The sequence below is a fragment of the Anomalospiza imberbis genome, chromosome 19, assembly GCF_031753505.1.
Source record: "Anomalospiza imberbis isolate Cuckoo-Finch-1a 21T00152 chromosome 19, ASM3175350v1, whole genome shotgun sequence".
Taxonomy (NCBI): Eukaryota; Metazoa; Chordata; class Aves; order Passeriformes; family Viduidae; genus Anomalospiza; species Anomalospiza imberbis.
Window position 1 is genome coordinate 11,809,248 of NC_089699.1, and position 27,218 is coordinate 11,836,465.

Here is a 27,218-nt window from a genome sequence, read left to right on the forward strand (position 1 = left end):
GCAACACGCCCACCGAGCCAACTGAAGGCAATGTTAAGATTTTTGCTGAATGTCAAGTTAAATTCATAAATTTGAAGTATTTCATTAGACCATTTATAGATTCTTTGAGCCACGAAAGCTCAAAAATGTAGAAATAAAACCAGCAGTCTTTTAATCAATTAAGAAGTCTCACTTATTCGAGTGTCTGAAGCACAGGACTGGCAGTGGGGATTACCAAATCTGTGACAAAATCCTGTCCTTCCAGGGCACTGATGCTTTCCCCCACCCCACCCAGCTGCAGACAAGTGCAACCTTGGCCGTCGAGGCAGCTTTCTGTTGTGTTCCAACATCGCGTTAAAGAAACAAAAGCGTGCACGGTGCCGGCTGCCTGGGCTCCCCCCTGCAGCACATTCCAGGCACCTCTTCAGCCCACACCGGCACTCATTAGGAGTGAGAACGACGCCTCTTGCAGATCTGACAGGAGTGCTGGCAATAAACAGATGGTCCCAGGGGAACTGTACCTACTCATGCTGGAGAGAGGTTTGAACCTGTTTTGCTGGTTTACATTTCGTTTCACACCCTGTAACAGTGGGCGAGCATTTCTGCACTCAAAGTGTCCCAAATCCCGCTGATATCACAGGGATTTTGATTGAGGAATTCTGTACGATGTGAACCAAAAGCTGTCTTGGACAAATGAAGGGGACAGGAAGGTTTCTCAGTGCACTGTCCTTTGAAGTGAAGTCTTGCTGAGTGGAGCACCCAAGACTCTTCAATTCAGACATAAAACTCTTCAATTGACTTTTACATTTTAGCTTGTATTTGCTTTAATTTCCCTCTGCTGATATACACTCAAGTAAAACAGTCCTTACACTGAGCTGGAAAGACTCAGGTTCACTTTTTTTTTTTCCCATTAATAACAACTTTTGTTCTGACCTCAACGACAATTTTTCCACATGGAAACTACAGATGGCAGACTTCATTCAGAACCAAATCTTGAAGTGTAGAGCCAAAATCTGAACTAATTCTCTGCTAAGGAGTAACCTTGATGTCAGTGAAGCTGCTGTGTCAGGAGCACAAGAATTACCTTCCCAGGGACTATGCAGACAACATCTCCCCAGGCTGGGGCCAGCTGGCACTGAGCAAGAGCCAAGGAAAGGCTTGGAGCCCTTCAAGCCTTGCCCCACACTGATTTAATGACTAAACCCAGCACTGAGTTCCACAGCACCACTAGCAGAAATAAAGGAATAACGACATTTCAGGAACAAAGGCCGCTGCATCTTCTCTATTTGCAAAGAGTATTAATCTCTAATTTTAGGTCTCTACTTGTGGGGCCCAAATTAGGTAATTATGTACTTTATGAATTCTCCAGACTTTGAACCAGAGAACTTACACAGAAACCTGCCCTTTTCCACAAACCACTGTTAGATACTTCTGAAAATACTTCCCACCTTGTTGGTGGCTAATCAATGATGGTGACATGAAAGTTACCTTGAAAAGAGTGAATAACTCATCAGATTTTTTTTCCTGGTGAAACAAAGAATTTTGTGAGTCCCATAAAAATTTTCCACTCCCCCTGTTCTTGGCTTTTTGACTAGACCACTGTGAACTCCTGCATTTTTTAACTATTCAAAGAATAGAAAGTAAAAATCCTCTTTAACTTCCTCTTTATGCATCCAACAGAAATTTGAGCATTGTGTTTTCCTGGAAGCCAGGGAGCTGTATATGATCCCAACCCCACCCTCCCTTACTTAACTGGCAGAGTTACAGTGCAAACCAAAGGCAGGATTGCACTTCATGGAGGAAGATTCTGTTCTTATTGAAGCAAAGCCTCCCCAAATTCCACTGACTGATCAGCAATTGGTTGCTCTTTTCTGGTCTGTGCAGATGTATTGGCTGAGGATGGGCAATATGTTTTAAAAATTGACATACTCTTGCTTTGGCATGGCTCTCTATTTCATCCACAGTAGATGAATGTTGGTTGCAAACTTTAATGTTGGTTTTTTCATGCATATTTTTCTCGTATTCTCGAACATCATCCATAGTCATATCTGTAAAAAGTTCAAAATCGTTGGCATTTTCCATTGATCCAGTGCAAACTTAATTTTTTTTTTTTCCTAAGGAGAAGGTTCTAGGAATACAAAGTCTTTCAGCAGAAGCCAACAAAGGATCATTTAAAAAGCAAGAAGCAACTAGCTTTATGAAAATTGCCTCATAAAGGTAGTTGTGTCAGCCAAGGAAGGTGCGAGGTTAAGTCAAAGGGAGTCAGAGAACAGGAAGGAGTGGAAATTGTTTAGGAGAATCTGTGTAATGTAAGGTAGGCAGGAAGTACTGAAGTGCAGGCCTTGGCGAAGGCCAAGATCTTCTAAAGAGATTTTAGAAGATCCTTTGGAATAAAGGATAGATACAGAAATATTATAAATATGTACTTACCTTTCCAGCACTTGCAAAAAGAGTTTTTGTTAACTTTGCATTGTACATCTCATAACCAGCAAAACTGTTAGTCTTAGAGCCCACGCCAGTTTAGATTCCAGAAACTAACACTTAAACTGGTAAGTGAATTAACAGTGAGTATGTTAATGGTTGTGTAGCCTCAAGCAATTGAATGAATGATGAAAATTAGAAATATCCCACAAATGAGGCTGATCCCAGCAGCAGGATCACTGAGCACTGCCCAGCCTGGCTGGGGGCATCACCCAGCACAGCCTGTCAGGTGCTGTGGAACACCAGGCAATGGCTAACACCTTCAACAGGATTTGTCTTCAACCACAACTCCAGCAAGAACATAAAAATCCAGTAATTGACCTGTGACTCTTCTGAGTATTCCCGTGCTTTCCATGAATGCACTGGGGAGTGAGGAGTCAGAACAGGAGCAGTGGCAGGGTTTGGTCTGTTCTTTACAATGCTTTGGTAGCTTCAGAGCCTCGTAAAAACAGCCATCAACTTTTGACTCAAAACACTTAAAGAGCATTTTATTAGCACAGTCTGCTTGCAAATGGGTGCCCCTTTGGTCATGCACGGTGATCTGCTCTTGAGGCTCCCATATTCCTCAAGTTTATGATGTGCCTCTGGGATTTGGGAATTCTTGTATCGCACCACTCCCTGTTCTGTGCATGAGGCTCCTGCTGCATTTTATGAGGCAGCTTTTAAGGCAAGATACAGCTTCAGCTGTTGTAGTGGCAGCATGATGTCATAATTCATCAGTAAAAACAAATGCAGTCTAAAATTCTGATCAAGGAATTTGAAAAGGAAACATGGAATACCCCTAACTCATACTCTTTCAGTCTTTTACTGTTGTCTGGAATGAGAAACAAGCTCAGAAGCTGTGTCAGTAACATGCTGGGATGCACTTTGCCAAGCAGAGGACATGCTCTTTATTAGTAAGTAACACTGAGAAAATAGAGTTTCTTAATAATAAAGCTAAATAGAGTTTAGTAAATTAAATGACAAAACACGTTCATACTTACACGGTCAGTAACAGCAACCAGTCATTAGCAAAACACATTGTTTATTACACTGATTATTTGATTCAGTTTAGCTGACTACCATCATCTCCAGGTCTTTCTCAAACTTTCATTTTGAAAGGTGTTAATAGACACTTAAAAAAATATATTTTTGATGCTAGATTATTATATATATTTTATTAAGCCCAGATTTTTTAGGTTTTGTACTTAGTCTGATAATTAAGCTCTTAAAAATATACTATATTAGTTAGTAAAAAGGCTCACTCTGACAAGGAAAAATCCACAGGATAATTGTGTATCACAATATCTCATTTGTGGAAAGAGTATTTTTGGCAGGGAGATTTTAGACTTAGGAGGGGAAAATCTATAATGAAATAGTTTTGAGCTAATCCTATTTGGTATGTTTAACTTCATGGCTATTTGTCATCATTATCAGTAACTCTGCTGAAGTGAAGCTGACACTTTGCTTCTCAGTAACATTCTCCATCTCCCACTGTATAGATATTTTGGGTACACTGGGAGCAAATGTATGGGCTCAATTTTTACATGAAGTCAGGCTGTTTTATTTAAAGTTACCAGCTTCCCTGATTTGGTACAGGAAAAAGAATGGATTGCTCTATTTCAGGTAAAAAAAGAAACAAATCTAAAATTAAAAAAATTAGCTCTGAAGAATTCTCTCACTGGATATAAACTTCTCTTACTAGTTTACAGCTATCCAAATAGAAAAATATATTTTTAGCAATTTCAGTATTTTTATGACCAAGCACAAGATTTTCATGCAGTATTGTATTTATAAGAACATTGTGATTTCAAAAGCATTTTTTTTCTATTTCCAAACAATGAGCCCACTGAATTCATGGCTAAATTCCAGTGCAGGGCTGTGACACCTCTGAGATGTGTTTCCAGCAGTGGGTGCTCCTGAGCCATGCGCAATGGTTCTGAGCTCTGATGAGAGAGGCGTCCCTCACCCATGAAATGCCCAAATTGGTGTTCCCTGAGGCTTGAGGAGGGCCTAAATAAACATTCTAAATATATAGCCAAATTCCTATGGTATTTCCATGGCCTATCTCAGAACGTGTTTGAAGAGTAGCTGTGATGATGGATATGTCTTACAGAAAATGCATGTAAAAGGTACAAACCCAGTGAGCTCACTTTAGACAGTGTGATTACTGGTTTGATAGTCAGACTGCTTTGTCCTACTGGAAGTGCCCATATTCCCACAGCTGGCTCATGGATTCCCAACATTTTTGCATGCAGCTGCTGCTGAATCAGACCCTGTAGGATTTATGCTTATGTAGATATTTTTTCAGAAAAGCTCCATCTTTTCTTTGTTGCAATCCATATCAATAGTTTAAAACTTTCCTAAAAAGCTGGAAATGTGTTGGGTCAGAGGGCTGAGGAGTCTGCAGTATGGAAATGGCTGCAAGTTAAGGCAGCCCTAAGAAGAAGCTTTATTCAAACCTGCATGAGGTTCTCCATACACACAGCTCCTGCCTGCAGTGCAGGTGAGGGCACTGGGGCAGGTCCACTGACATGCTGGGATGGAAAGGCACCCCTGGGTGCTGCCTACTGCTTAAATCCAGCATCCCTGGAAGTGTCCAAGGCCAGGCTGGATGGGGCTTGGAGCAGCTTGGTCTAGTGGAAGGTGCCCCTGCCCATGGAAGGGGGTGGAAGGAGATGATCTTTAACATGGTTCCACCTCCTCCATGAACAATTCACACTAGGACCTGATGATCCATGAAAGCAAATGGAAACCTGCTGTTAATTGTCCCAGGCTTGTCTCAGCCCCCTGAAAGGGGCTGGCTCTGGAGGACACTCACCATACCACTCATCCACCCAGGCAAACGCCTGCCGGTGACCGATCAGGAGGATGTCTCTGACCACCTGCAAACAAGGAAAGGGTTAAAGGCCTCAGCAGCCACAAAACATCTCATCTGTGTCTTTCAACAGGATTAAAAGCGAGAAACTCTCTGACAGTTCTGTGTCTAAAAAGTCATTCTGGCTCTGAAGGGCTCCCCGTCCAGCTTCCCACTGGAACTGGATCTGTTGCCAACTGAATCATGGCTTTGACTAGCATGGGAATGTGTAGAGATTCCACTAATCTTTGGCCAGTTAGACATTCTGGATCTCTTATTTTCCCTTCTCAATTTTTCAAACATGTAAAAGGTCCATACTGTGAAGAATTTTAGCACCTCCTAGTTATGCTATTCATTAATTGAAATTTTAGTAGACTGATTGCAAAACTTTCCCACTGTCTGTTTCTAAGGAATTCTTCACCTCACTGCTGTGTGTATGGCACCCCTGTGTACTCAGAAATACTTCAGCTCATGTATTGGTCATAGCACTGACAATGTTATTGGTAGTTTTTCTCAACCTTAGGCCTGAGCAGCTCTGGGCTTTATCACGTTTGTACCCAGAGTGAAGTCCTGGGCTCTGCTCCAGCTCTTTCAGACCTTGTGAGAAGTCTGAGCAGACTGGGCCGAGCTCCCAGGCTTCTCTGCAGCCCTAGCCACATTCCTGTGAGTGCTTGAGTTCTGCTTATGTGAAGGATAAGAAACAGCTCCTGTTTCACTGACCTTGTGTACAAATTGCTCTACTCTGGTTTGAAGTCCCCAGACTTCAAATTTCACAGTCACGAGTTTATAGGAACACATAATTGGCTGATGGGTCTCTCTCCAACCTTCTTTCAATTGGCCTCTCCCAGTTTTCTGTGACTTGAAATATTTGGGATCCTGCAAAACAAAGCAAACATACAGGGAAATGCAGGAGGGGAAGTCGTGTTTGTCAGTTTGCTAAAGCAATAGTTTTGATAAGACACAAAACATGCTAATAAACATTAGGAAAAAGTAATAGGAAATTGACTTTTAAAATGCACTAGGATCTCCTAAAATCCAAGCCTGGCAGTGAATCAATGGCAGCATACTCTTGGAGATGCATTGACAGTCATATCATCCAGGACATTTTCTGCAGTAAGAAAATCTGTTATTGCAAGTCATTACAGTGCAGTGCACTCCAAGTGTTATTTATGGCCTCGGGGAAAAAAAAAAAGGCTTATTCAGAACCTGCTTTTCCACTACCCCTTGGTGTGAACTGCTTGTACTTTCCACCTGTGCCTGTCTCCTGAAATGGTGTCCAGTTGGAGCTTTGACACTTCAACACTGACCCTGACAATGCCATCTTCACTTTGAAGTGTACTTGTTCATCCTAAGCTAAGTAGGAAACTCCTGCAGTTTATCCATCTCTGGTTACAAATAAGTTATGAGCAAACACTGAGTAATCACAACTCTGTCTCTCTTTCAGGAACTGGGAAATCAAAGAAGCTACAACATTGAAATGACAACATAATTTCATAAAACCATGAAAGGCATTAGTTCATCTTTTTAAAGTTTACGTTCATCTGTACAAGATACAGTTTTATCTATGAAAGTGTTATTTTCCATGGTGGTATAATTCTATTTCCCTTTATGTCCAATCCTGCTAATTATATATTGTAAATAGAAATAATTTATGGTTAAGCACTGATTGTCAGAACTTGAAAATTATGTCATTTCAGAAAATTCATAGTGGAGCTTCTAAAATCTGTCCTGAAGAGTAACCAGCAGTGCTCAGCTGTGTTCTTTCCCCACTGCTGAGGTCTGGGAAGATCCTTTGTTATAAAAATAGTTAATCATGTACTTAAATAGTGCTTAAATTATGCATTAAATGGATGACAATCAGGAGAAAAACCACAAAAAACTGATAACTACTCTGATCTTCATTTTTCTTCATTCAGTGTGAGTTTATGTATCACCCAGCCTTCACGTTTCCTACTGTTTAGTTATCTCTTGACTTCTGGTTTTGTCCTAAGCTGAAGCTCTGCCATTAAAGCTTCTCTACAAAGCTCTAATGAGGTGATAGTCTTTCCTCCCTGTGAAAGTCACTGCTTTTATTGCTGACACAGGCTTTGCAAAGGGGAGACTTTGAGCTCACAGTATAATAAGGTTTCAATGTTAAATCACCATGAAAACAGTTCAGCATCATCATTTATCAGAGCAACACCCCCTGTACAGCACAGCTCATGGTCACAGGCTGCTGCCAATCTTCTCACCCAACAAAGCTCAACCACAGATAGATCTACACATTTTCTGTTTGAAAGAGCTGTTTAATATTTGATCATTGCCTGAAGCAATCAATATAATAATAACACCAATAAAAAGAAAAAATGGAAGAAAACATAGTATTCAGAAAGATGTAACATTCTAGTTGGAGGTTCCTTAAAAAAAGAAATAATTACAGAAAATATTATTTCAAATATGCCTGCAAAATATTCCACTGGGAAATAAGAATCTCTGAAAAGGAAAATAGTTTCCTATAAGTCAAGGTCTGCTATTTCTTATACACAAAGAGTCCTGATGTGACAGAGCCATTGCATTGATTCAGCATTTCAGATGACACTTTAATAATTCTGAGTGTTGTACTTTACAATCCTGCAGAGATAACCAGAACTATAATGGAATAACTTCAGTGCAGTCCAAAGAGATTTAATCTAATCACTTTGAGTCAGTATCAAATATCAAGAAATTCTAACTAAAAATGAAATAATGAATAACTGCCCTGCATCACTGCTCGTTCCCAAATTTTATGGGTTGGGTCTGGTTTGGTTTGGTGAGTTTAACCCAGCAGACAAGGGGACACACAGTGGGAATCACTCTGAACTTGCTGGCCCACAAATCACCCACCAACTGCAATGCAACTGATCCATGACATCACTCCCAGGTGCAAATTCCCTTAACAGCACCCTGAGATGGCACCTCTGCATCCCTTAATCCCGCCCCTTCTTGAAGGACATGAGGATTAGTCACAAATTGGCTGGAGAGCTCCATGGGAAGAGCCAGTTCGGCAACTCACATCAAACAGCTCTTAGGGAAATTCCTGCCTCTCTGGAAACATTAACATATTGATACTATAAAACTGCAGACTGAAGAATGGAAGCCAGACCTCAGAGGAACAAATTTCCAGCCTTCTATATGAAAGATCAAGGTGTTAAAGACTTTCCTAAGTGCTTGCTCAGGGAGCTGAGGCTCAAAGGCTGCACGAGAGCCAAGCAGGGGCATGCAAGGCACACTGTGACATTGGGCAAAGTCAACTTGAGAATTCCATGTCTGGGCCATCAGCTCAAAGGGCACAAATGTTTGACAGAGGTGAGCTCTTGTAAGGAAAACTAATATCCCCGGGCTTTAACCCAGCTGCTAAAAATTTACATGTTTAACAACCCCTTGACTGTTTTGGAAACACACAAATTCTGTCTCAGCAATTGCTTGTGCTATGGATCATACAAGGAAGCCTTTAGGGGAAGAATCTCTACATTCATCTCTGTATTTTTACAGCTTTCCTAGGTCTCTGCTATTGACCACAGCCATGGACAGCAGGCCATGCCAGAGGGACTTTGGTGGAACCAGGACTGCTCATCTTTTCTCTTTGATGCCTGATCCAAAGCCTACAGAAATTAATGAGAACTTGGACAAGAATAATTTTATGTGCCTTACTTGTGGGTTCAAATTGCTAAATTAAGACTCACAACCTGGAATTGTTTCTGCAATTAGGCACATAAGGTCCTTCTATAACAAAAAAATGAAGCAGGGCTGATCATTTTCCATTAAAAGGAAACAGAAATTATATTGGTACCCAGCACTGCTTCTCTCGGCATCACTCGTGGCACACGTACTTGAAGCTTTTATTCCTGTAACTAGAAGCTGTGCAAGCTGAACTTTGCTCTGACCCCACTTTTATGTTATTATTTAGATAATTAATTTTGAGTGTTCCTTATTTTTGCTTTTAGACACCCATACCTTTCTTCCTAGAGAAGACATCATCCAAAGAATACTGTGTCTATTCACTATTTTCCCCTTGATTTATCTACTGCCAAAATCCTCAATCTGTTTTAAATGTAATGGCATAGCTAAAATCTTTTTGTTTAAATAACCTTCTTGTCCTTTTATCAGACACAATTTATTAGGAAAGCCCATCTGGCAAATCCTTTTGCTAGAGGAGCAAAACCTACTCTGTATTTGCAATACATTATTGCCAGGTGCAGAGTGATTTAAAAATAGCACTTCTGCCAACAGAGCAGAAACATCATAACCCGTGAGCTGGGCTTAGTTGAGAATGAAATGTAAAATTACAATGAAATAAAAGCCTCTGTGTGTGGGATATGGATTCAAACATAGCACTCTCCCAGGTTTTATTACTTAGACCACGAGTCAATGTGTTTATTGATGGAGTCCATTATTTATCATTTAGCATTTATTTACTTAACTTTCCTCACGGACGTCACCGGCATCAGACACGGAGTGGTAACGCCCTTTCCAGGAAGCAAACACAGCACTGGGTTGTTGCAATGCCTTTTCACAGTTAATTCTGACCTGTTACTTTGTACTTGGAGTTAAATCATGAAATGCAATTGTTGTTTACAGAAAACATCCAAATCTGCCTGGCACACTTGCCCTCAGCTCTGCCATGGTACCGGGCCTGATTGGAACCTGCCACTCCACCCTGGAGCTGGCAGCACATCCTTGTGTGTGCTGGCAGCCTGCATGGGACGCCTCGACAGCTTTGTCACCCTTCTGTCTCCCCTGGCTGCTTGTGTGGCCCTTCCAGCGTGGGCAAAGGTCCCCAGGCTGAGCCTGCAGCCAGAGGTGAAAGTGCACCCTGCTTGTGCCACGCATCCTGTTCTCTCCCTGGAAGTACCCAGATGTCCCTGAAACAGATCCTTCCTTCTCTTTAATGCCTGGATTAATATTTTCAGACTCCTATGGCAATATCATGGTGCTTTTGAAGTGCAATCATTTTTTTCCCTCTTTATGCTGAAGACCATTTTGTTTCATCTTGAATTTCAGAACCAACCATGGGTTTAATACCTGTCATCTGGCATTTCAGCATCAGCTGTAGTTGCTAGGTTTTAGATTTCAGCTTTTATAGCCAGGGCTCAGGAAAGATATATTGAAGTAGAGATGCTACCATAGACATTTATGTGGAGTCATTTTTAAGGACTTTAAAAAAATTTCCATTAAATGGTGTTTTCTAGAAGATCCAGTTAAATACTTAAGAACTGTAAATATTGGGATGATTCTGAGGTGTTAAAATATGATAATCCAGCCAGCCTTTATGTGAACTCACAGACTAAGTGAGTAAGGCAAAGGAAATGTTCATACTTTTTCATGTACTTCACTGAACTCCTGTGCTGACACGGTGCCCACACTTACCGGCGGGCCGAGGCAGCTGGGTTATTTCAGCTACCATCATTTAGTGGTGTGACAGAGGTTTTGTTACTCTGAAAGCACTTGGGCAGGCCTAAGGTGGACCTATCACAGAGCAGCTGTGCAGAAGGAGAAAAGCCAGCAATGGAAGAAGAAAACAGCAGCAGCTGCATGGAATCTGTTTAGAAGCAGCCTGGAAAGTTCCTTCCATTTGTCCAGCTCTCCGTTGCTTTGTTATAAACAGGAAATGAAACATTGTTAATTCTGAGAACTTGAATATGTTTGCACTGAACATTTTGCTCAGTAGCTCACAGCTACGGGAAATGTTTCATTTCATGAATGATTCACGGGAGGCCCTCACTCCTCAGCATAGCTCAGCTTTGTTCTTTTCTATATTTCAGACAAATTTATCTGTCTATATAGCTGGTGATACATATTCATTGATGCTAATGTCACAAGGAAATGACTTCACAAAATGTACAACTACTCTTACCTGGCTGGTACATTCTTTGTACCCAAATACAAAATTCTGCACTCGATGCAATATGTACATCCAGATATGGAAGCACATGGTTCCTTACAAACAGGCAAACTTGTTAGCTGGGATCTAGAATCAACCTTTCTCCATTTTGAACCTCACATTTAAACTTCTTAAAACTTGAAGGATTAGACCCACGCTTTAAAAAAGCCCTTGTATTTAAGATGTGACTACTTCACAGTGGAGTTTGTAGATGGTCATGAAGTTGAAGAGAGGTCACCTGCTTTAGGGTACCTGAATTGCTGCACTTTCACCTCCTCCAGCCTTCCACAAAGGCAGAAATCAGCTCAGCCTCATGGTAGAGCTGGGCTCTGTAAGTGTTTGCAGTAGCTCACAAAACTGCCTTCTGATTCACTATGGACCTGTGATTTCAGTCCTCCTGTGCACACTGCCAGCTAAGCCCTGCATCCTTAAGGGCATCCCAATCACCTGGATGATTCTGTTCAAGAGATGCCTCAGGGTTACTGGGAGAGGCTCCCTTGAAGTGTCCTGCAATGAAGCAACAGCTCCCCTAAAGCCTTCAGCTAACCGGATTCTTCACTTTTCAGTTTTAGTTAATATTTAGGAGAGAAAAGCAAATATGCACAAAGTTGAATTCAATCATTTTCCCTTCAGCCAGGATATTTTTGTGGAACACGTTTCCTCTCTCAGCACCAGTGAGAATGAGCTGTTCAACTCAAATGGAATATTATACATACAAGGTTTATTTATTTTGTCTTTTTATGTGTGAATCACTATTATGGAAATGAAAATGGAATCTGTTTTTAACATTCATGTCAGGACAACTGAAAACTACTTTTTAGATCATAGGTGGGAGGACACAGTGGCTTTGTCCTTTTACCATCAGGCTCATAAGTCCCAGCACAGAGCAAGCAGAGGAAGTAGTGTGTGAAAGCTTTAAATTATTTAAGCCACTCTCTAGTATGCAGTATTACAGCTAAATAATGACATTTGCTGTTAAATCTCAAGTATATTTTTAATTGAAGAGGAATGAGCTTTCGTCAGGATGTAAAGAAAACTAAAGCTCATTTCTAGAAGCTGCCAAACATGCTGACCCTGGTAAAGAACTTGCTTTATTTTAAGCCTGTGAAAGAGCCACTGAAAAGAAGAGATTATTGACATGCCTGAAGTTAAAATTGTTCTCATTGGTCTTTCTGGATGGGAGTCAGGACATTTACCCTGTGGGATCTAATTGCTAAATCCTGAGGATTGCACTTCACTTTTAATCTTTAAACTTCATATCAGTTCAGATTACATGATTTAAAAGCAGCCAAATTGTTGTTATTAGTGCAACTAAAATACCTTTCAAAAGCTTACACAAACTGGGTTTATCTGAAGCTGCTATTTGGGAAACACAAACCCTTTATCATTTGCATAGAGTTACTGTTCTGACTGAAAACAGACGGAAATTACATTTACAAACATAAAAAAAATCTTTTTATAGTCTCTAAATTATGAAGGAGGCCTCATCAGAAATGGGAATTTGGCTTCATGTTTGTCATATGGTAGCATAAAACCCCCACAGTTTGTAAACTTTGGAAGATCCACTATTTTCAATTATTATTAATTCACTATTCACTATGATGGCACGTACACAGTTAAATATTAAAGGTGTTCTCACTGCTCTGTATAAATTCTGAAACAGAATTTGGTAGTCAACAGAAAAATCATTCATCAGTACAGAAAAAAACAACAGATGCTGGGCTATTTTCGTTGTTTAAACCCATATAAAATTCCATTTTGCTTGGAATCGGGTTTTTAGATTTGTCTTTGAAATAGCAACACAAAGATTCTGAAAAGCTTTTCTCCTTTAAGATGAGCTTGTTTTTCTGTATTTGGAGATTAATCACAGGAAAATTATGCTTAATAGTTGGCTATTAAAAATGAGCAGGAAAGTTGCAAAACTGGTTGTCACCTTTCTGTTTACAATTTCTGAAGTGCAGAGAATGAGATGAAAAATCTCACAGGATTTTTTTAAAGTACAGTCAAATGCTGACCTGTTCCATTAGCAGCTCATTCCTTAATGGAACCAGAAGCCGTGGAGCTCAGATAAGATGATGGGACCAATAAGCTGTTTCATGAGGTGTTATATAATTTTTGGTACTAAACAGATAGGTTTCATTATCTAAGGAAAGTAATAAAATTAATTTTCATTCTACTGTAGGCTCAGATTTGGTTTATGACCTGTACATAACATTCAAAATAGGATCTATATAAATGGAAGATAACAAGTACTTGACATTTTTAGTCTGAAAATCATGTCTCCTATAGTATAGAAATATATTCCTTGGCAAGTCCTCACTTTCTATCCTAAAAATGATTATGTAGTCTCATTTTAGATAGTTAAACAGCTGCCATACTCACTGCCAGCTATGAATATAGACTTGGCTCCAGAGGCAAATCATATCTCCAAAATTAAATGCGAGCATAGATCTGATCATTCCTCTCTAACTGCTTGTTGTGAGCCATCATTTATCAACTCTGAGATTAAAACATTGAGACCTCATCTTCATTTGCATGGTGGCTGCTGATTCAAACAGTGAATTGCATTGACCTAGAAGAAGCATGCTCTTCAGAGATGTGCTCCATCAAATATACATGGGAGCGATTTCCGAGGGAATTTTCCGAGTGACTCTGCCTGCTGCCATTGATGCTTTTTGGCAGATCTGCTGCAGTCTGCAGTGTGCTTTGGTCCCTCTTGGTCTTGTGACATTGTTCCCTTCAAGCAACTGTGCATCAGCCCCTTGTCACTGCAGCACATCTGTCTTTTGCTGGGCTTGGACACTTTGCAGGGCTCACTGGTCAGGGTGGGATGCAAGTAAGGACAGCAGGGGTGTTTAAAAGTGCTCAGACCTGCAAACTCTTCACTGAGCTTCATCATACAAAGGAAAGGCCTTTTCTAGTTTGGACTAATTCAGCTGAATATCAAAGGTCTTGTACAGGATGTGTTCTGATAAGGGTCGGAAAACATTTCAAAGAATCATCTGCAAAAGAAAGTGCCGGGCAATCTAGACAGAGGCTGCTGTCTGCCTCCCCTCTGACCAAAGGCTTCTGAGATATTACTGACCAGGAGGATTTTATACAAAAATAAAACGGTTTTGATTCCTATCCAGGCTCTTCTAAAGCCTCTTACCTTCCCTTCCTCACCAGTTCACAGCCAAGTTCCTCTTACCTCTGATTCCTTGTAATAGCGCTCGGGAATCTCATCGCTGGCAATATCAATAAAGCAGACTTCTCGCTCCAGATCTTTAGCTTCTTTGTCAAAAATCTGCAAGAGTTAAAGAAATTCAAGGCTGTTACAGAACAACACCCTCACAAAATCCACCTGGGATAACTGTTACAAGCAGTTTCAATGACTTGTGCAACAGAATGTATTTTAGGCTTGTGCCTGAACAGCTTTGTGTAAAATACTCAGGCTTTTGCAGGAACACATTCTCCACCCTACTGCTCACATCGTGTTCAGCGCTTCCTGCTCCCACTGCTGTTCTTCCTTAGACTTTTTTGGAATGGAGACTTTGCTTACAAACAGTAGGTCAACAATTTGGATTGTTTTAACTGTATTCTCCAATCTTTGTACTAGAGCCTGTCACTGTGTAAAAAACCCAACTCTCTGGTCTCGGGGGGCTTTCCCCCTTGAAGGACTACAGCAATGTGCAGGTGTTTGCTGGGAACAGTCAGTCCGAGGTGTTGTTACACTGAAAATCAAAATTTTGGTTGAACTGCCTCAGTGGAAGCTGAAAGCTTCCCCAACCCCTCCATGCACACACATTTCAATGCTTTAGGACCTCGTTTGTAACAGCAAGCCTCTTGCTCTATGCAAGGCGAACGATGGAGATATTTTGAAAATCCAGGTCATTTGCAGCTGCAGCACAGTATCCTTCTGTGCTTGTGTCCATAATTTAATTATTTAGGCATCTCAGTGACCCATGTGGCTTACACTGTGTCTACAATACATTTTCCTCACAATTCTGAGATTTGGAAACAGTGCTGAGCTAAAAAGCTACCATGAATTAGTGCCATGAAATTCAGGGAAGTTGTGCATCCACTGTCAGGATCAGTAATAAGCTCACAATGTGCTTTTTCCCATGGGGCACAATGTTCTATAGCTGATATTTCCAAGAAGCAAATATATTTTTGTTTTCTTTCTTTTTTTTTAATAAATGCACTGAATGCTCTCTTGATTTAATTAAATTCTAGAGGAACAGTTAAAAATACAAAATGCCAGCAACTCTTTAGTAACAGAAATACTGCTTCATTATTTCTGAAAGCATTGGGGTTGTCCATTTAAGGCATTCAAAAAGAGCAATGGACTCCAGTGAACACAGGAACCAGCTGGTAGGAAGAACATTGCTCAGGAAATCGTCTTTCAAATACAGGAAAAGCTCAAGTTTGACTCTACAATTTTAACTTATCTTTGTAGTAAATAAAACAGGCAGCTCTGAATGCTCACTGAGCTGGATGTAGCATGTTCACACATCTGAAACTGCAGAAGAACTAAGAAACTCCAACCTGGTTGTATTTGCTTTATTAACCTTCTCCAATTGTTGTTTTGCAAAAAATTATGCTAATTATTTGAACAAAGTGGAACTTGGAAGGGAAGCCCTTCTCCTGTAGTGCTCCTTCTCTGAATTGGGTACATTGATGATGCAATTCACTTCTGTGTTTATATGCATAATATAGGTCACCTTTTATAAACTTCCTCACTTGCTCTTTTCCTAAACAAATTCAGAAATACAGAGCAGATGAAATCAGTTGAACTATTTCTGGAATAAGATGCATTTCACCATAATCTCTCTAAAATAATGGAAATGGCACTTAAATGGACATTACTAGGTCAGCTGAGGCTTTGAATCTGTCCGTGGTTTAGGCACAAGCCCCATAAATTCAAGCACATGGAAATCTCTGCCCATTTGCAACGGCCTAAATGGAGATTATTACCCAGTATCTTAGCCAAAGAAATGTGGCCTGCTCTGTCCCAGACTTGATCCACATATTTCACCTCATATGAATATAGTTCTAAATTCCTTTTCTCTCTATAAAATGCTGTGATGGAAGTGGGGATGACAGATGCCTTTGCCAATCTGTCAAAACCAGGAGGATATTTTCAACCATTTCAACGATGCCTTATTTGCTGCCGAGGCTGTCTCTGACCATTTCCTTTATTCCAGAAGTTTGCTGAATGACATTCTTACTTCCCTTTGCCAGCAGAACTTGTTGTCTAATCATTTATGCTTCTCCCTTTCTCAGATTGTCCTCACAAGATTTGCAACTAGAGATTTAATAATCTCATTCTATCAGCAGTCGAAAATAAGAAGTCATTAGAGAACAAGACTTATTTCTTTCTTAGCTCTAATTCTCTTATTGCCCCTCCTAGCCACAGAATCTTGGATTGCCTGAAACCCTGTAGGGAGGATGGGTTTATTGTGGCTGGGTTCAAAGACACTATAGAAACTTAAAAGTTTTAAAGAAAAAGATTAAAGGCCACAAAAAGAAGCATAAGGCTCCCAATCTGTGCAAATGTATTTGCAAATGTGCAGAAACTGAATGGTGAGAACAATCTGTATCCTTAAGAAGATGATGTAGAAGACAGAATATTAAATATTATATTGGAAAGAACTGGACAGGCTTTACATTTGGAAGACAAATTATTAATTGAGATTAAAATACACAACCACATGGAAAACAAAGAGCAACATTCAGACTGAAGTGGCCTTTTTGCCATGGGTTTTGGTTTTATTTTGGGGGGAATAATGTGACAGCTTTTTTACAACAAACATTTATATACTTCCCTTTCCTAAGAGGAATGAAAACTCAGCGTGATTTAGACTACATCACCCACAGAATGACAGAAACTGGGAGAAAGGTTTCAACTGGGTCTTCTTTGGTGGTTTCTTCTGGTGAAAATTTAAAAAAAACCCAAAAAACAAAAACCAAACCAAAACCAAACCAAAACAATCCCCCCCCCAAAAAAAAAAAACAAAAACAAAAACCAAAAACCCAACAAGTAAACAAACAAACAAAACCTACCAAAAACCCCCAAACCACTACACTCCCTCCCAACCAGCCAACCAAGTCAAACCCAACCAGTCAACCAACCAAAAACCAAAAGAAAAGCACACAACCCCCCTGCCAGGCAGTTGATTCCAGAACCTCAAGAAAGACAGCTCATACAGGATGCTGCAGAAATGTAAGTCCTGGTGAACTTAAATTTATTTCCTTTGTTTTCCTCCTGCCCTACAAGGACATGTCCTGGCACATCCTTTCCTAGCAACTTCCCTTCTCCTGGTAGCCACAGTCAGAACAGAAAGGTTGGGATATGATGGGAAATTTGATATCCTCCTTTCTACAAGCATTTTTCCTATTTTTTCCTTTTTTCCCTATTTTTAGGCTAAGCTATTGGTTTCAATTTTATTCAGATGTAGTTAATCTAAAATATAACTTTTGTGGCCAATCTCCACTGCTAACCTGGATTGGATATAAACAGCATAAAGGCAGTTTCTGCTGAATGCATTCATTCCATCCACACTGGCAAACTCCTCACTCATCTGCACCACCAGGACTCCAAGAGTCACATCTGTGCCTCTGGCTTGGCTTTGTTTCATAATACATGATCCTCTCTTGTGATGTTTGTTTTCCATCTGCAACAGCAAAGAAACCATCCGAGGGATTACCAGCTGGAAAGGTGTTTGGCTCTGTCATTACTACAAAATGCTTTTTTTTTTTTTCCCAGCCTAAACACAAGGAGTTTGTGGTCACAAGGCTGTAAAGAGACAGCTAATTCATGGCAGGGCTGTAATTGTGGTAAGGACTGCAAGAATCATCCTTTTCTTCCATTAGAGAAATGCACAAAATATACTCTCCACCTTGAAATTCTCATCTCTGCGGATTGCCATGGCCAGGACTCTTGCTGCTCCTCAGTGAGTTGCTGCACACCTTGAGCAGGTTGTGTCACCCGCTCCACTGGAGTTCTCATTTTTCTGCAGGAAAATTCCGACTCAGAACTTGACCCATGGAGTTTATTGTGTGTAACTTTTCAGTAAGTCATGCTCCAACCTCAGCTACTTCCAAATTCCCTAATTTCCTTTTGAGATTTATTTGGGCAGAGATTACAGGAATTAACCAATTCAAACCTATTCATGGGATAAAACTATTTTTGTGGACATGCATAATTGGGAGCAATTTTTCTATGGAAAAAGATTGAATCTGTCTTTGAGAAGAGAAAATCTGGCTCCCTGACGTGGCTGGGAATATCCCTGTGTGCCACAGAGTGGGAGAGGCAGTTATATATTTATCTGCAGCCTTGCTCCCTGCTCTTTTTGATCTCCATGTCATGATTCCCCTATTACTCCATCTCTTATAAAGTATCTCATTAAGATTTGTGCTTTCTGGACAGAGAACTGGATTTTATGTAATTATGTCAAAGTAGCTGTGCTTCCAAGACCGCAATAGACTATAATATTTACTGGGATTGGGTTTTTTAAGTCACATCTAGTTCAAGTGCCAGATCTACTGCCTAACTTCAGTAGTTCATTTAGAAAAATGAAAAAGTAGAGGCACAACCATATCACTTGTTCACACTCTGTCAGTGTGGGCCTTATCATATGTTCTGTGATAGCCATATGTGCTTGGGACATAGGATCTGCAGTTCAACAAAGAGAGCTCTTCCCTCAGGAGGCATTTTAGATTAACCTTTCCACTTGTTTGCCTTTATCTTTTCAGACTTCTTAGAGGGGGGGAAAGACTGCATAAAATAATGATTTTTTTTTCATTGCAAATTATGGGATACTCAATACCATCATACAGAAAAAGTCCAGGTGCAAATAAAATCACCCTCAAAGTGTCCCTTGCTTTGAATTTGCCATATTTTCAGTGATGCCCAGCAATCCTTTTGACAGTTTCCAGAATGAGATCCTGTGGTGCAGGTTAAACCAGGGCACAGCTGAATCCTTTTCAGCTGAAATCAGTGTTTCATGGCAGTTGCCTTAAATAGTGAATTTACATTTAATTTCCATGTGCTATATTCAAGTTTGTTACAACCTAGTTCCACATTACTAAGACAGGAGACAAAAATAGAGAAAAATCCATCCTAAACTCAACCAAACTAGAAATGGATTTTCTTGTTAGCTGCCATATCTAAAATTTATTTTACTTTAATTTCATAATCAGGATCCAGACACTGAGTTCTCCAGAGAAAAATGTTATGCTATGAAGAGCAAGGCACTGGAAATTTTACATACAGTGAATTTTCATTATTGACAACCTTTGAATTATTTGACAAGCTGTACTTTTTTTTTTTTTGCTTTCCCCAGACACCATCAGATGGCAAAAAATCACTGCCCAAATATCAGCAGCAATTAATTCTGTGACTAAAAAACAAAACAAAACAAATCAACAGAAATCAGTCAAACATAATGATGCTTGTGCAACAAGTAGGAAAATGGAATGTCTCTGTGATTCAGTGTTTTGCTTGAGCAGTGTGTGTCCCCACCCTGCTGTACCTTCAGCTGCCTTGCAGACATTTTCCCCAGTAGCAGAGGGTGCCACGCAGGGACAGTGTGGCACTGCCATGTGTGACATGGCTGGGCATTGATTGCAGCAGCCACTGCAGCCATATGGTGCGGCCCTGTAATCAACACAGCTGATTGCAAGGCACAGTTGGTGCATTCCCCACGAAAAGCAAAAAAAAACAAAACGTGTGTCTGTAGTGCACACTGAAACTGTAAGAAAAAGAGATGAGAGAAGTGAGAGCAAGGTGACAGTTCCACTAAATTAGTCCTTTGTGACACAAATACTGAGCAGTTAATTGGACTGTTGAAAGAAAATACCTGTCCAAATAAAAAAAAAAGCTTAAGGAATCTTCTCATGGAAAGCACACACCCTATTTATTGACACAAAAGCAGTAACTCCCACCCTCCTGCCCAGATTTCTATCATTTCACTCAGTAGGTTCCTGTAAGAATTCTCTCTGTAAGGATGTCCTTTATGCTTTAAATATTCAGAATACAGACTTTAACTATCTATACTCAAATTCCCAAAGTGCTACATTTGCTCTGGGAGAAGGGTGTGATTACTGTGCCCTTTTACACAGCTCTGTGCCCACTGAGGCTGTTGGCTGTAGGCACCTGCACTTCCCCCTGCCCAGCACTGCCCAGTGCCACCCTGACCAGTGGAAGCAGCTCAGGATACAAAGGGAAGCAATATTTACATGGACTCTACAGATGCCACTTCCCATGTCATTTACATCTCACAAATCATTCTAGTTTTTAAAGATTCCATTTTGTAATTTAAAATAAAAGTAAAATCAAAATAAAATTTCTCTTTAAGAAGTTGAGATTTAATTTAAAAGATCTGCATGAGGAAATACTGACTGGCCTGGCTCACTGGTCCAGTTTCTGACAGTGCTAATGAAGCTGTAAATCTACAAGGTAGCAGGGACAATATTTGATGTACTCACATGCTCATCCAACACTGACTCTGTTTTTCTAAGAATAGAGTTGCCATGGAACAGCTACATGGGATACATTAAAATCAGCTGCTTTGAGCACTGAAATCACAGCTCAGTGGATTTATGGTTCTGCACTACTACACAAGGTTACCTAAATAAAGACATTTTTTGTCCATTGTTCTTTCTGTCAGTGTCTATATTTGTGCAAATCATCTGCAAACTTTAACAGATTGGAATAAGAATGCTTTAACACATTTAAAATAGCTTAAAATGGTAATGAATTCTAAGACAGAAAAACTGGGTTCCAGAGCAGATACCATCTTTCTTTCACTAGTATTACTACTATCTTTTATCATGCCAAATGGGAAGAAAAATCAGTAGGAACTTTGCATCAAGATATATTGCAATAACTAGGTAGAATTATACCAGACAACACATGTTAAATGAAATAATTCTAATAACATCCCACCCTACCAAATGACAGGAACCCAAGACCATTTATATTGCTTTCTTCCATGGATCAGTGGAATTAGTTTTAGTATCCTTATGTCTAAGTGTTGCTTTTCACAATCAATATCTACTTTATCAGACAGTATGGAAATGAAGAATAGATCAGAATGCAAAGATTCCAAAAAAAACTGTATGATCTAAAAAAATACATTGAGAAATAGCTGAGTTAAAATCAGATTTGTATTATTGTCCTCATTACTGCAACATTAATATTCATTCAGTCTATTTTGCATTACAACTACAAAATTTACAGAAGTTTTTTTTGGATTCATTATTCCTTCATCAGACAAGGCTGATAGTTGCAATGAAGGAAAACACAGTGTATCTATGGAAATCTATAGGAATGGGTACTACGCTTCCTGTTGTTTTCTACCCAGACAAACAGTGACATTTAATCTAAACTTGTCTGACACAAAGGAGAAATGTACTTTGCAGGTTCTTAAGGGAGGTTTAAGCCTGCCCACTGGGTAATGGAAATGAGGTTGACTCCTGCTCCTACTTCCAAGGTGTTTGGATTAACAGAAGCCTCTGCATATTTAGGAACCTTCCAGCATTTCAGTGCTGTACCAGTCATGTCTGTGGTCCCAGATAAAGGTCACAGGAGCACAAAAATGTAGATCTTCCATTGGTTTACTGTGTTCACACCAGGAAACAGCACAGTGCTCAGAATTACAAAATCAGGGAAATTAGGGCTGGAGTGCAACCCTCTAATTCAGCTGCTCTTTTTCCGCCTCAGTTCAAGTAGGGGTCAGTGAAATCTCTTAATCTAGGCAAACACTGGCTTAGTCTGTGACTCAGGTGCTGCAATAGAAAGGTAATATGATATTACCCCTTGGCAGTCTGGTAAAAAATGACATTGGAAGAGCTGGGTTCAAGAAGAATACAGTTTCTTTGATTTACATCACTGGAGTATCCCACCTCTGTGCCACTTTCATCTGAATTCCCTGGCTGGATACTGTTCAGGGCTTGATTCACAGTATTTTAGCCACAAACTGACACACTGAAAGAATTCACTCTGCTTAAATAGCTTCAGTTCTTCCTCTGTCAGACAAGAGCCCAGATCATGTCTGCTCACTGCTGACATTATAATGCACCAGAAAATTAGTCTGCACCCTCCCAAAACCAAAGGTGTGGGCTTGCTCTGAATTAAAGTGCTGCCAAAAAGCAGAAGTGAACATTAAAAAGTGCATAAATTACACAATGTTCATCTAACTGCTAATGTAATACTCTTCTTTTTAACTCACTCACTGATCTGGCTTAGAGTAGCAGCGACTGTGAGTGGTTGGTATCTGGTGGTTAATAGATGATCCCTGTCATGTTCCCAGTGGGAAAGTGTCTGCATGCCAAAAGCATTATTCCAAATTCCACCTTGTTCTTGTACATGTAATTATTCTGCCATAAGCAGTGCAACAGCTGTCAGCCTCATGAACAGGCAGCCCCAGGGGGCTGAGGGAAATGTACCTCCCACCTGGAGAACAGAACACCTTCCTCTTACCAAGGCTGCTGGAGGAACACCCCAAAACACTGGAGGGCTGTGCTCAGACCCCTTAAAATCTGCTTGACTGCCTTTTTCCTTTTCAAGAATGAGTTCAAACACCCCATCATTGGGTCTCTGTTTTACAGATCAAATTCCCAGACATTTAAACTCTGTTTCATGCCTACAAGAAACCTCTTCCCATAAGTCTGCAATCAATGCATACCAAAATGAAACAGGGAGAAACATATTTGTGTATGAACCCAAGGGTTCAATCTTTACATGCTGGGCTTTAGTGAAAGTTATTCTCATTTTTTTGCAAGGAAAAAGCAGACTCGGCTTTGCTCTCTGCACGGCAAAGTCTGACTGACCTCCTGCCTTCTGCTCCTGAGCCTCTCTGATCAGCAGCTGCTGGCTACTCACTCCCACCCTTCCTCTAAAGAGGATTTTACTTAGTTAATTGTCCTTCTCATCTCTAAGCTCTAAGTCTGAAAATTTTTAACTTCAGGTAAGTGACTGCCAAAAGCATCACCTAAGTGCACAGCCATTGTTCCCCCAAGCTGCTTTCTGAGACCTCTCATCTCTGACCATTGTTTAGTTTCCTGTTTGTTCTTCCTGACACCTCCTTGGAATTCCAACCCCTTTATTCAGAGATAATAATGTGAAACACAGAAAGTGGAATACAAGCACACCAAAAAAAACCCAGTCATCTGTTCTTTACTTTCCATAAATGTTCATCACAACTAAATTCACATATGTAAATTATGCTGTGTTTAGAGAAGGAACAATTAGAAGAGAAGAGGCAGAAAGGAAGGTGTGTACATAGATCTTTCATCTCCTGGTACTTCAGAGGTAACTCCTCTGCAGCTGCTCAAGACCAGGGCACCCAGGGAGGGGCAAAGGCACAAGTTTGGTGGGGCCTTTTTCCCAAACTGAGAGACCTCCAGGCTCCAGCCAGACTGTGGTTAACAAAGAGGATTAAATCAACTTTTGCACAAAGTGTCATACTTACACTGTCGTTGCTTCCTTTGTTGTCCTCATATTTTGTCTCTATATGAATGGAGAATTTAGGCAAAAACGAACACTGCAACAAAAGAAAAGTATGTTTAACACAAGAAATATGTCTTGCTTCATCAGCTGACATATTCAGTACATTCCTTTTGGTATCACCTTTCTTATTTTTTTTAGATTACTTCAAGAAAAAGAGTAAATGTTCCCAGAAGGTAAACCTGAAAGGTTTGATGATTCTGGAGGGATCCAGAGATTCTATCTAAAAGCTGAAAATTATTATGAAGATATAAATAATTCTGTATAAGCAGTCTGGAATAATTAGATGCAATGGTTTTCATGGCCACTATGCCCAAGAGTATGAATGTCCTGAATGTCTTGTTAGAAATTCAATTCACTAAGATCTTGAGAGCAACTCAATATCCCTCATTATAGACCAGTCTATCCCTCATATAGAAAAACCCAAGGACACTTCACCAGATGCAGGTCTTGACCAAACAGACAGCAATGCTTTCATATGTGAGGGCTTTTTCTTAATTTTCAGTGAGAAATGAATTTTAGCATAATTTCTGATTAATGAAATTTAGATGGATTATGAGCCCCTGTGAAAATTCCTCTATACTAAATCCAAATAAACCTTTAGATAATAATACCAAAAAAAAATACACCAACGTTTTCCTGTTAAAGATTAATATTCTGTATTTTCTGTATTTACATGGGAATAAATTTATTTTTCTGAGGATTGCTTAGCTTAGTTGACTTATGAAGACTAGAATTTGTAATACTAGGCAACATAATCCCATCATAATAAATATTTGAAATATATTTTATTTATCATTTCACAGTTCTTTCAAAGCAAGTTTTCAGACAGGCAGGTAGAACAGCTGTCTAGCCAGTTCTAAATGACACTAGTTTAGCATCTTTGCCATTAGTCACCAAGGCTTTCCCTGCATTAACTGCCAGTTCCTTGTGTGATGCATCACTAATCCCCTGTGGCAAATGACTCCTTCATGGACTGCACATACAGGTTATACAATGAGGCTGTTTGGACACCTCAGTGTTCACACTGCTGCTGGTCCAAGTTCAGGCTTGAAAACATTCAGAGAGTTCCTCAAGGGAGGGGCTGGTGAGTAAGGGAAGAGGGCATTTAGGAGGCCAGGTGTAGTGCAACAGCTGAAATTGAAGGCAGCTCCTTGGAGACTGCAGCAAATACATCCTTCCTTCAGTGGGTATCACCCAACAAGTCGTTGTTCAGTCTTCTGATCACAGGATACCCACTATCAATAAGCACATCTAGAATCAATCGTTGTTGAAAAAACAAGTGAGACAGATTCCTCAAAATAAGGTTCTGGTGCCATGGAAGGCAAAACCCCTTCATGCTGCTGATCTGAAGCACAGCTGCAGTTTCAGAGGGAATTATGAATAAAACCAAATGCCAGATTTCCCTTTGACCTTGGTATTAAAGAAATACCTGCTATTTTCAATCACTGTCAGGAGGTTGCCAGCAATGAGTCAGGTCATGACACCGAAATGTCACCGTTCCGTGTACTGAACGTGAGGCTGCGTTGGGCTGCCTGGAGCAGCTCAACAAGCCACTGCTTGAGTCTAGTTGTTGATTCCTGTGACCCAGAATCTAAACTCTAATTAAAACAAGAGATCTTCTAACCTTGTATTTCAAAAAGAAGCTTTAAGAAAAGACCAAAGTTCCTTAGAATAGCATAGAAGAATGGTGCCATTTACCTCAAGCCACCTCATTAGAGAGCCACTTTCTGTAAAGCCACCCACAGGAAGCCTCCCTGTGTGTTTAGTATGAAGGAGAGAGCTGTAACAACCTAATTTGAGATTATAAATGGTAACATGGGCTTACCCCAAATGAAAATTCAAATTCACCAGAAAGTCCTCCACCGCAAAAATCTCTCTCAGAAACTCAACTAGCTTGGCAATCACTGCTCCAGCAGCTGTGGGGGGTCTCGCTGCCTTACAGGAACACTTAGCAGGGTCTAAATTTTTGAACATTTCACAGAATGTGTCTCATGATTCATCAGCTGCACTCTGACTAATTGGCAGAGGGCTCTGGCAGAACCAGAAAACTGTTTATGCATGATTCAAAAGACTATTATTCATCATGCAAAAAGTTGGGTTTTTCCCCTCAAGTGGCAGTGTATTTACTTAACTGGAGATTAAAATTGTTATGCAACAGTCAGAAACAAACTGGGGAGTGAATAGTAGGTAATAAACCTTTCAGGAGATTCTTATTTTCTTCTGAGCACCAATCCTTTTCTGCTCTGCCTCCTCTGGGGCCTGTGTTCTTCCAGCACTGACCTGGAGGCTATCGATCCTGAGCACACACAGGAATGCACAGGGCACTGTTTCCAGCTCTCCATTTCATTGGAGGCAGCACGCAAGGGTCCTCTTGGGAAGGAAATAGTGGCAAATTCAATCTTTAACTTGAAATTAAACTTAGGTTCTACAGAATAATTCAAAATCTTCAGTCACAGTGTCTTCAGTGATAAGGTGTCTTTGTGTAAAGGTCTCAAAGGAGGCATCTCCAGGTACTGTCACCTCCAGATTTTTTAGACATCTTATAAACTCCTTTAAAAATTGCCATACCCCAGCACACCTGTGACACTCAAAAACAAATAAGGGGAATATTCAGGGTTTTTTGTTTGTTCTCCTAAACTTTCTATATTTGGCACCTCAATTTTGGAAGAACCAGGAGAGGTTTAAGGCTTAAGAGAGCACCAGTGCAATAAGAGGAGAGTGAACCAGTAACTACCAGTGTGAGCAGGGTATTTCCATGTTAGAATGAAGGGAATGAAAGCACCATATGGAAAGCACAGCCCCGTTTGCAATTCCCTACATATAACCTCTTGAAAAACGCGAGGCCTATTTTTAGCATGATGATTGATTAGCGTTGCCATAGCAATAAGCAACACTTACAAGAACAGGGTAGAACCGAAGTGTGCCAAAACACTTGCCAAAGTCTTAAAGAGACAGCCAAACACCCGCGGGGTGTGACAATCATTTAACGGAGAGGGCTGTCACATTCACCTTTGCATGGTAATTCCACCTGAGGTGGCTGTGGGAATTACTGGAGTTGTCAGTAATCGGAGTTGGTCTGAGAGAGGTTTCTTCACCCTCTGGAACCTGCTTCGTGTGAGCAATGCCAGTTGATCAATGCTGTTGCAGCTGGTTTCATTTTCCATGTGGTTTCTGCCTGCAGAATGTTCAAAGACCTACTAGAGACCTCATCCTTGCTCTTCACCTCTCCTGTTCCTTGTGAATATTAATCCACAATCCTTGGCAGTTATTTCTGTACAGTAAAAATTAATCCCTTTTTTTTTTTTTTTTTTTTTTTTAGCAGCAGAAGCATATTTCCCTAAATCTTAACATAAAAGCCCAGCAAAGCAGACATTTCATGTAAATGTTCTCTCTCATCTTCCACCACTTCTCAGACTAATGATTTTTTTATATGGTCACATATGCATTATTTTGACAACACAGGTGGAACTGGATTCTTTAGAGAGCAATCTCCATGGAGCCTAAAGACAAAGAACAAAGTAACTGCT

General features: G+C 40.2%; 1 protein-coding gene across 1 annotated transcript in view; it reads right to left on the reverse strand.

Moving 5' to 3' along the window:
- Positions 1-27,218, reverse strand: part of PITPNC1 (phosphatidylinositol transfer protein cytoplasmic 1) — a 78,318-nt gene that overhangs the window by 5,169 nt on the left and 45,931 nt on the right. Inside the window, exons 5-9 of the mRNA XM_068209778.1 lie at positions 23,654-23,725; positions 14,386-14,481; positions 6,017-6,172; positions 5,261-5,324; positions 1,909-2,027 (exon numbers count right to left, since the gene is read on the reverse strand). Coding sequence (XP_068065879.1) covers positions 1,909-2,027; positions 5,261-5,324; positions 6,017-6,172; positions 14,386-14,481; positions 23,654-23,725 — 507 coding nt within the window. The remainder of the gene's footprint in view (positions 1-1,908; positions 2,028-5,260; positions 5,325-6,016; positions 6,173-14,385; positions 14,482-23,653; positions 23,726-27,218) is intronic.